This window comes from Tyto alba, unplaced genomic scaffold, assembly GCF_018691265.1.
Source record: "Tyto alba isolate M040663 unplaced genomic scaffold, T.alba_DEE_v4.0 Super-Scaffold_18, whole genome shotgun sequence".
In the NCBI taxonomy this organism is placed as follows: Eukaryota; Metazoa; Chordata; class Aves; order Strigiformes; family Tytonidae; genus Tyto; species Tyto alba.
Window position 1 is genome coordinate 33,116,653 of NW_024881280.1, and position 11,016 is coordinate 33,127,668.

Genomic DNA, 11,016 nt, shown 5'->3' on the forward strand with positions numbered 1-11,016 from the left:
TTGTCGATTACAGCCACCACTGTGGAGAGGAGGGTTGGTTTATCCTCCGATCCAGTCCTGTTTAGCAGCCTTCATAGCACAGCTGCACACAGCTGGGAGGTGCAGAGCTTGGTACCAAAGGGAGAGGTTACTGACAGAGTCAAAATGTGATGTGGGAGTTGAAGGACAAGGTGTTAAGAGATTGATTTTTCAGCCCAGTGAGTACTGGAGACGGTAATTTAGGGCTGATGGTATAGCAGCCTCTTGTAATGTGGCTGGACGAAGACAAGGCTGGTTCCTCTGTTATCCATAGGCCATGGTGACTTCAACAGCACTCTTGAAGTTGTAATAGTACTACTAGTATAACAGTGGGAAGGACTTTTATTTTGTTGTTACAGAGCCAGAGGGTTTCAGCCGTAGAAGAAAGCCTTATTAAGAAAGGCTAAGAATAATAATGCCAGAAACCCAAAAGCACTTACAAGTAGGTTGCAAAAACAGGCGATTGTAATTGCCTCTAAAGGTTAGAAGGTGACAGCAGCAGCGTGGTTGGTGTTGCAACGTGGGTGTTTCTTTAAGGAGAGAATACCCAGACTTTTTTCAGCTTTCCTTGAAGCACTGGGGTTCTACTAGATCTGAAGGGAGAGTGTGGGAAGGATGCATTGATGTCTAGCTTTTACTCATCGCTCGAGATCAAATCAGTCATCAACACCATGATAGAATTTTTCCCTTCTGGTCAGGCTGGCAAGGAGATTTGGACATACAGCTCTGTTTTGGTTTATTGTTTTTTGGGTTTTGGTTTTTTTTTTTTTTTTTTTTTTTAACTCCGTAAAGCCATGCATTTGGCCTACATACTTACTACAATCCTCTGGGACTTTCAGTTGCTTTTCTGCAGGGACTTGGGGCTTTGCGATACCCACACTGCTTGTGCTCTTCCTGCAGGACATAGCAGTTGCAGCTCGTGAGGCTGCTGAGCAGATGTTTGGCTTTTTACAGGAGATTCAGAAGCATGTCCCTTAAGCATTTATAGATATGTGAAGCAGATGTTCTGCAGCTTTTTCTGAAATAATGTACTCTACTTCCATAAGACTGTAGAGCCTGCCCTTGGTGATCCAGGGGGGACTCTTCCAGATCTGCATCCCCGAACATACAAGGGGCAAGGATGGAAGCAAAAAGCTGTTCTGTGAACCTTTTTTTAGTAGTAGACGGTCTTAGCACTGCAGTAGGTATCCTTCTCTTGCCTGAATGAGGAATCCGTACATTTGTAGAAGGCTGTAATTTTACACCTCTATGTAAAGGGTAAAATAGTTGTTGAATCATGAATATGTGATCTCTACATAAATCAAGGGTTCACTTCTGAGTGACACATAAAAGAACAAATTCTCTGCATCACATCCTCGCTGTGCTTGCTCGATGCCTTATGGCAGTATGCTGGTAGTCACAAAATGTTGCTGTAAACTTATATTTTGGTATGTGAGTGCTTTGTGGATAGCTGTATCTCTTCTTTCTAAATGTATATAATTACTTAGGTTGACTTGGAGCCTGTATGCTGTTACGTATAGTCCATGTAATAAACCTAGGTTTTCTGCAATAATACCTATTCAAACAGAAATGGAAGAAATATTGTAAAGTGTGTGCCTGCGGTATTCCTGTCAGGTAAGCACCACATAAATGAAATCTCAGGAATTTTGCAGGTTTGGTAGTGGTTCGTCTTTTGTAATGACTTTGAGACAAAGCAAATACAGATATTGGCCGTCGAATCTAACTTTGCCATATCTTTCATCACAGCTTCCGGTTATGGGAGGAGCCTTTATGGACTCACCCAACGAGGACTTTAGTACAGAGTACTCCTTGTTTAATTCATCAGCCAACGTCCATGCAGCTTCTTCCATGCAGAATCCACCAGAAGAGACGTCCCGTTCTTCAAATGATGCCATATTGTTATGGATTGCAATAATAGCAACAATTGGAAATATTGTGGTTGTGGGAGTGGTGTATGCCTTCACCTTCTAGGATGACTGTCCCTACAAACACTGGAAGAGAGGATAACTGCAACAGTATTTGTCATGTGTATGTATGTGTGTATATATACATGTATATCTATATAAATACATATAGGTAGGGACTTTGTTGATTAAGTGCTGCCACCATCATGGAAATTAAATGCAAGTTAATCATCTTGAAACTTGATGGCAGAAAGTTTGGATGCAATTGCAAATTGTATGGAGGTGAGTTTTAGCTGAGAACAGAGCCAATACTAGTTTTGTATAGAAATGTAATAAAAGAGAGACCAACGTGGGTATAGTAAATACAAAGAGAAAGTGAGATTTATATGGAAAGTTCTTATTTTCTACTGTTTAGATTTTTCTAGCAGCTCTTCTGCATTTTATCAGCTTTTCTGTGCATTTTTTACTGTGCTATAGTGTTGTATGAAATTGTTCTATGTCATGTTTGCTGCACGTCTTAATTTTCCAGATGGACTAAGTGGTTAACACTGGCTCAGTTTTGATGAAGTGCGAGTTCATCGTGTGTGAGTCTTCAGCACGTGTTCAAAATCAGGAGTCTTCAAGCTATAACAGGCAGATCCATCCTATCTCACACCTGGCTTCCAGTATTAATTGCTGGATCTGATAGTCTATGAATTGCTGCTAAACCTGTCTGCCGTTTGCAGGAGGAGGCACAGCTATAGCAAGGTGTGGCTGGTCTACACGCCTTCTGCATTCCAGAGGAGGACATATTAAACAGCAGCAGCACAGACTCCCATTCCTGTCCATAGGTGCTGGATTGCAGTGGTTTGTAGACGTGTCTCTTCCAGGAAACAAAGGCCAAATGCCATGCTTTGCAGGTCATTTAGCTGCAATCCAGATTTCCCACAGCAGCCATGTACTTTCATAAGCTTATTGGTGTATCAAAAGAATGTGGGGAAGTTGTGAAGCCTAATTAACAGGGAATGATATCTATGAGAAGAATAGAATTGAAAGATTGAACACTTCTGTGCTCGTGAGGGAGTGAGTGCAAGAGTCAGGTATGTCCTGGGGTAGAGACGGCACAAAAAAGGTAGTAAGTGACACATATGCAAGTGCTTACATTTCAGTATTATTACGTCTCTGCATTCTGATGAGGCTCCTGGAAGTGATTTTTATAGAGCCTGCTTTAGGTGCCAACTCTGATGATCACTTGGGTATGTTCTGTTGAGGTACAACATTTTCACTGCACTGTTCCCATGAGCAGTTCCTTTTCAAGAGCTGTATCTTTTAAAAATAACTGTAGCCTTCCTTGCTTCAGAGGTTATAAAATCACGAGGGAAGGGGAAAAAAAAACATCACCTCTGTTGTAAATCTCCCTCTTCCTCCTTAAAAAATAAACACAAATATATATAATGTCTGCATTTTGAGAGCAGCAGGCAAACTCTCTATGTCTGCATGTACTGTACAGGTTTTCTGTCTCATACAGCTACTACCCTAATTCCAGAAAGCCTTAGCTGCAGGCACAGAGACTATTTTTGACACTTGCCTGCCACTGAGCTTGAGGCTGGACTAAGAGCTACTGAACGTACAGAGAGGTTTGGATTTTCTTCTTTTCTCTTTAAACCCATTTTCCTGCAGAGGTGGTAGGCAGTTATTTGAATCAGAACAGCATACCCCAAATCAGTATTTATAACCACACAGTAGTCACTGAGGTTTGTTTTTTTTTTTTTTTTCCCTCTCTATGAACTGGCCTTTAAAGCTGGGAAAGATGCAAACAGAGCTATCAGGGGGGAGAAAAGAAACTTAGTTATTCTGAGGATGAGAAAAACAACGACAACTCACTTGAGGAACTGAGCTTCTGCATGTGAAGTTATTTCCCTGCTGGGGGAAGGATTTTGTGAAGGTGGTTGAGGGCAGATGAGATCTGTGCTGGGAAAAAGTTTGAAAAGCCCAGTTCTGGAAGATCAGCGGGACAGAAAGCAAATTCTGTCTAATAAAATAGCTGTAGTTTTAAGAATGATACAAAAATGATGATTTTTCACTGTCCTGAAATAGCTATTCATTCCTTCATAGGCAGAGGATAATAAAAAAAGGGGGAGCTGCAAAAATTGTGTGCTTTTCCTGTTCTTTCCTCCTTATTCTGAGCAGAAAGCAAACTGTTACGTGAGGTTGGAAAGCTGCAGAGAAGTTCCCAGTGCAGAATTGAGCAGGACAAGGTCTTGTGTACAAACACGTAGGACCCATGGAAATGCTGCTTAAGGTAATGTACTGTCCCCAAATGTTTCCTGATATTCTGTTACCTTTGTAATTGCATCAATTACTCATGGACTTTTATTCAGTGTGTCTGTAGGCTCTCTAGTTAGGCCAGATCTTGCAAGCACTGGTTCTGCATGAAGAGCAAAACATTTCCACCATAATTAAAACCAGTTTGACACTAGGGTACTTGCCCATTAGTGCTTAATGAATTTGCCAGTGGAGTGCTTTGTTTAAATTTCCTAGAATATTAATCTTAGTGCAATTAAAAATGTTTGCATGTCTCTCCAAAAGCACTGGGCTAAATTCTTCACCCATGAAAAACATTATTAGAGCAGGAACAGCAGAGAACCACCACCCTGCTAATGAAACCGAGAGTGACACTTTTGTGTTGCTTTTCCCAAAGAAAGTGCCCTACTTTCATGTGAAATTGATAGCAATAGCAGGAGCGTTGGAAAACAGTGAGTTCTGCCTCTCTCATCCAGAACATTGTCATACATATTTTCATTGTTAGAGGCTGAGTTGTCAAGAAAGGCCAGACAGTACTTTAATTAAAGTAACTGGCTTGACAGGGTGACATGGCAAGCTGGGTGCAGGCATCTCCTCTCTCAGTTAAACTGCACACTAACTGTGCAGCTTTTCTGTGGAGAAAAAGTAGCTTTAGGATGCAGGTGCAGGGATGCAGCGTGCGAGAGGCTGTACAGAATGCTGTCAGGTGTATTAAAGATCCCTAAATTGCAGCAGAAAGAGCTGGTTTAAACTCTGATCTGCTTTGACAGTGATAGCATGTACAGTATGTTTCTGGATGTTGCGGTCTGGCTTCATCCACTCCAACCACTTCCATCTTCTGGGAGGTTAAGAAAAGTTTAAATTCAGCCATTGAAAATGGGGACTCATCCATTGCTAAGTACAGAGAAGCCACAGAGGGGAGTGAAGTGGATGAACAGCGGATGTTTCATAGGTATGGTCCTGTGAATTATAAAATCACAGAATGGTTTGGGTTGGAAGGGACCTTAAAGATCATCTAGTTCCAACCCCCCTGCCCCGGGCAGGGCCCCCTTCCCCCAGCCCAGGGGGCTCCCAGCCCCGTCCAACCTGGCCTTGAACCCTTCCAGGGAGGGGGCAGCCACAGCTTCTCTAAGAAATATGTTCCAGCACCTCAGCACCCTGACAGGAAAGACTTCCTTCCTTGTATCTAATCTAAATCTACCCTCTTGCAGTTTAAAACCATTACCCCTCATCCTATCACCAACACTTGCTGACAAAGAGTCCCTCCCCACCTTTCCTGTCCCTCCTTTAAGTACTGGAAGGCCTCTATAAGGTCTCCCCGGAGCCTTCTCTTCTCCAGGCTGAAGAACCCCAACTCTCTCAGCCTGGCCTCCTAAGGGAGGTGCTCCAGCCCCCTCATCAGCTTCGTGGCCCTCATCTGCTCAAGCAGGCCCATGTCTTTATTACGCTGGGGGCCCCAGAGCTTGGCACAGACTCACCAGAGCAGAGTAGCAGCAGAGAATCACTTCCCTGGACCTGCTGGCCACGCTTGTCTTGGTGTAGCCCAAGGTATGGTTGAAACCTGCAAATGTGTTACCACTCCTTTATGTGGGTATATGTTATAACTGTCAACACAGCTTGACTCGGAGCATTAGCTTCTCCTTTCCTTGGAGCCAGGCGGTTGGATAACTGCTGTCACTCGCTGGGGGGGTGACAGGGAAGCCCAAACACATTCCCCGGAGCTGTGCTCTGAAGCTCTTCTGTAAAAGCAGACGCGGGCTCTGCTTTGCTGAGAACTTTCTGTATCAGCATGAGAGCAGGATTCCACTTCCAGAAGATCCGTGCTTTATATAAAAGCATCTAGCACAGAAGTTACTAGATCCTGCTGGAGTTTGCTCTGTAGTAGACAACCCAAAACACTTTCTCTATGCAGTGTTAGACCCCTAGCTATGGTGTAAAAGTCATTGTGCAAACACAAGATGCAATACTGTATGTGCTCTGCAAAGTTAGTAATGAGCCATGGGAAGCAGGTAGACAAACTGGATGCCCTAACACATCTCATCTAGCCACGGCCTCTAGGGATCGATAGCAACATATCAAATAATTGAACTGTCTCTTAAGATTTTTATTGCTCTAAGCAGCCAGCAGCTTGACACAGCAGCGGTGCAGCCACCACAGCAAAGAGACTAAAGGCTGAACAGTTACGAAGGTGGGTGAAAAGGCACATTAGATAGGAGGACAGGGTAGGGAAACCCACACAGCTTCTCCTGTTATATTTTTATCTGCAGGGCTAGGAGTCTGGGTTTGTCCACAGCATTAACATCCTCCTAAAATAAAATGAGGAGGATGTATTTCAGTGTCAACACACTTGCAAAATAGAACCAAAAGATTTTTAAACTGATGCAACAACAGTAACAAAGAGACTCGTTTGCTACAAATAATGTATTTAGCCATCTGAGTGGGCAAGTGAGCTGATAGATACCTTAGAAGTAATGAGACCCACTCTCCAAAATCCTTGTTTGCAGTAGGACCTGAGGGCGATCATCATCCCACCAAACTGATGAGCAGCCTGTAATAACAAGTCCCAAATCAAGAGTGAATAAAAGCAGCCAGCCATTATAGTCTTATCCTGTACATCCATTTGAAGATAAAGGGAAAATCTGCCTTAGTGTCTGCGACCAAACAAAGCCAGGAATCCTTAGCCTATAAATTGTTAGGTATTTTGTCTATTAGAAGCTTTTGTTTTCCTCTTCTCACACAATTCCAGTTGTTAATACCCTCTTCACATTTCTCTGCAGGCTGTTGAGAGTTACTAATTTTGCACAGCTCTGTTCTTTAATCCGATGTAATTTTACTGGGTTTCCTGTGTCTAATTGCAGAGCAGTATGTGGAAAACTATTCTTTTTAAGGACAATTTCCATAAAACTATTATTTTTAAGGATGATTTCCATAAAACTATTCTTTTTAAGGACGATTTCCATTATTGAGAGAAATAGGCCAAAAATCAGAATCCCAGATCAAAATGTTTCTCTGCTTTTGGAGCATTCGGAGCTCTGGAGAATTGGATTTCATCTGGTTAATGTGCAGAAAAGAAAAGGGCAGTCAGGTCCCTGGTGATAATGTCAGACATCAGGGTTTTGACAGGCAGAGCTGAGCGCTTCATTAACTCCTGCTCTGCCCCTCTGAGCCCTGCCTGCTTCCTGGGCACGCAGCCTGAGCAGAGTTTAAGTGAACTAGCCAGCAGCTACAGCACATCCCTCCTCATCTTACATCTCTCTAATCCTCAGTGAAACGAGTGCATTTGTTCCATTTGCAGAAGAAGAGCCAGAGATCAATGTTCTGCTAGATATACTGGTACCGATAGATTGGTCTGCCACCCATAAGGTAAAGATAGGGATGTTTTAACATGTAGTTAGCGCTTTGTCACTATCTGGGAACACCCTAAAGAAATCAAAGCATCCCGAGGCCTTAACATCTCCTACCACCCTTGATCTGACAGTAACTTTTTGTGTTTTCTCATACAACCCCTCTTTGCCTTTTATCTTGTCTGTCCAACTCAGGACAGTGAAACTGAAGTAATCACGATGTTCTCTGGACACGTAGGGAACTCCTAACAAGTAGGGACCAACCACGTCCCATTTTACCTTTTGCCTCTTCAGGCACAAAGGAAGAAGGAAGTGTCTAATTGTCTACCCAGGAGACTCCAGAGGAATATGTGCCTCTGCAGAGCAAAATGCATGGCAATTTTATTTCATCCTGGCCTGTGCCAGAGTATTTACAATGAGGCAACATGACCAGACCTGCTTTTGCAGTAAGCTGTTTTGGGAATTACAAGCAGCACAGCCAGGAACTGGAAGAGAAAACAACCCTGATTGATAACACAAACCTGTCATGTATCTAATAATCTCAATAACGTGCCTCTGAAGACGGAATGCCTGAGTTTTGTAGGCAGACTTGATCTATTGGTACTACGGCAAATGCCCTTTTATACGAGCATAAATGGTGTCTCCATCTTTTTGGGAAGTCTTGGGAGCATTGTGCCAGCTGTTCTACCTTTCCTATGCAGGCTGCTAGTGATAGTATTTTTCAATTGTAGTAAATACTCTTTTCCCATGTTGGTAGAATACATGCAAGATTTACCTTGGAAAGCTCTGCTTAGTCATCCTGCAAAAGCCAAAAACATCTAGGTTTCTTAAGGATGGAATATTAATGAGTCAAACATCATCTGTACGGTAGCATCACCTCATTTTAATCTACAGCTTTATGCTAGTAGGTCTCAAAGGGGATCTCACTATTACACAGACTTCAAAAAGGCTGAGAACTGAGACAAGTCACTTCTCAACAATGTCTCAAAAAGTCACTACCCGATCCTTTCAGCTGCATCATTCCTCCTGATGTAAACTCTCATCCATCCCTTTAAACCCCTTGTCACCACCACATGTTTCTTTGCCTTCCTTTCAGTTCTCCCCTTGTCTTCTCTATATTGTTTTCATTCCCTGGTATCAGAGCACGAGAGCGTGTGGAAGCCAGCCGTGTTCTTCAGCCCTTCTTAACCACCTCACTGACTGGTCTTCACTGACAGTAAGGTCAGTGATATGTAAGGACTTACCACAGTAAGCGTAAAGATCACTGATATAAGGTCTCTTCCTGTAGGAAGATCTTACCTGGCTTAGCAAACAGCAACGTGTCTCCCCCAGGCAGAAGAGTAAGATGTGGCCATGAAGCTTGGTAACTGTATTCTCAGCATCCATGCAACCCAAAGCTCCTTTTAGAAATGCAGGTTTTATAAATATACTGCACTGTTCTGCAGTCAGCATTTACTGAACTTTCTTCAACCCAAACTCCCTTGTTTCTCTCAGCAAATCAGAATCAGTGGTAGTGCACGTGGGGTAGGGCAAGGGGAGTGGGGGTGGCATACACATGAGACTTGAAAAGCTTCATGTGATTTTTTCGGTAGGGTCAAGGCCATTAACCACTAGCCTAATTCAGTGAAGAAAAACAACCAGAGTGCTATGCCGTGGGGTAGTCACACCCGTAGTTCTCAGCTGCATGGCCGAGCTGCTATAGCCAGATGGCACATTTCTAAATCTTGTGACCAAAAAGAGGTGTAATTCCTTGGCCACAACTGAGGTTGCTGAACAGCCTTCCGCACAAGTCCCTGCTTGTTCCGGTATTGTTTTGGGAGCTTCCTGAGCTGCAGTCATTAATGTCACGTTTCCTGGGGAGTTCAGTCCCACTAAGGAGGGAATAAGATTAAACTGTTTACAGATCTAGGCCTAAAACTGTTTTCAGTTACTGCCTTCATAAGGATCCCGAGCCTGCAAGCTGCTCCATCCAGAGGGACCTTTGCCTCCACCTGGAGTCAACTGGACTAATGACACTTCTTCTACACTGACATCTGCTCCAGTGAATCAACTTGCAGGACTAGCTCTGGGTTGCTGGGGTTTTGTTTTAAATATATGTAAAGATGCCTGTAATTTCCTAATAGAAAGCAAGCAGATTGCTGTATTTTTTTAAATGAGAAGGTAACAAAAGCCAAGTCTGAATATTTTGATAGATACGCTTGAAGGGTATATAATGTAGCACATGGTTGCACTATTTTTTTCTACTGTCTGAGCACCTAACCTGAGAAATATTTGTTCCTTCTCTAAGACCACTTTCAGTTCTGAAGTTACGAAGCTTGGAAGGAGTGGAGTACAAAGCCTCAGTGAAATTTTAAAGTAATGTAAATAAATCCAGTAGCTAGCTTTGTGAGGTGGCCTATAACATTTGTTTTTAGGTTACCTCACCTCAAATATTGCCTAATTATTGTGGGGTTTTTTTCCAAAATAAACTAAATACTGACACTTCTGAAAGCATCTGTACCTCACGCAAAATTGCAGTCATATGGAAATTACATCCTTCAGCTCATGTAAAACAGCTTTACAGGAGCCCTTTAGTATGCACTGTTATTTTTCTTAATAATCCTTGATAATTTAATTCTCTTGTGATTTCTTTCTGCTACCTGTTTTGTACACTACCCTGTTCTGTACACTAACAGGGTTGCAGGGTTTCTCTGTGTTGTTTTTGTAATATACGGGTTGGTTTAAAGAAAAACCTTTACTCTTGTAACCACTGTTCTTGAAATGTGGATCTCCATCTGTAAAGAGAAAAACAACTTTAAAAACACCCTCAGTTTTCTCTAAGTTTACTGTAATTAGCAAGTTTAAAGAAATGTATTCTTTTAAGCTCCTGTTACATTCCTTCCCAGTTGCTGACTGCTTTCACTATGTGTGTACTTAGTGCTGGTTCATTCTTTTACTATGTTGAAAATAACAAGTTTTGTTAATATCGGATGGAAGTTGTGTTTTTGGATAAAGTTCTTCAAATTGATGGCAGCGTTTGATTCTTTCGTTTTAGTCTCAATTTACTTGAGAGTATTTCGAAGTCTGTAATTGCAGTTATTTAACTATTACCTCCAGTCATACACTGCCGCTAATACTTGGTTGCGGTTTACAAAATCCGCACGATTTGTCAGCCGTGGGAAACCATCTCTCGCATCTATGGCACAAACAAAACACTGTGGCTATTTCTACAGCAGTGGATTTGCCTGCCCTCAAAGTCCAAGAATGCCTCAACACATCTTGAAGCCAGAAAAAGCCGTCTCGACTTCTTCAAGCATGAACTCAGACGCCTTTGGACCACGAAACCCTCTCCCAGTTCGCTCTTCTGTTTAGCACAGCCGTTCTGTCCCACGGTGGATGTTTTTGTGACTGTGGGCCCCGACTCCTGTCCTAGGGCAGCCGTTCCAAGGGCTCCTGGGGGCTCAGGGTGGGCATCAGCCCTCGCTGTA

General features: G+C 42.8%; 1 protein-coding gene across 2 annotated transcripts in view; it reads left to right on the top strand.

The window, feature by feature from the left end:
- The window catches only part of CUNH14orf132 (chromosome unknown C14orf132 homolog), a 35,227-nt gene extending 29,770 nt beyond the window's left edge, over positions 1-5,457 (top strand). The window contains exons 2-3 of one of the 2 annotated variants that reach the window (XR_006165176.1): positions 1,765-2,044; positions 4,092-5,457. Coding sequence is in view for 1 of the 2 variants with exons in the window: in XM_042791147.1 (XP_042647081.1) it covers positions 1,765-1,989 (225 nt within the window). In the remaining variant the exon portion in view is untranslated. Of the gene's footprint in view, positions 1-1,764; positions 4,052-4,091 lie in introns of those variants that run through there. The other variant, XM_042791147.1, reaches the window with a different exon arrangement.
- Positions 5,458-11,016: the final 5,559 nt, after the last annotated feature.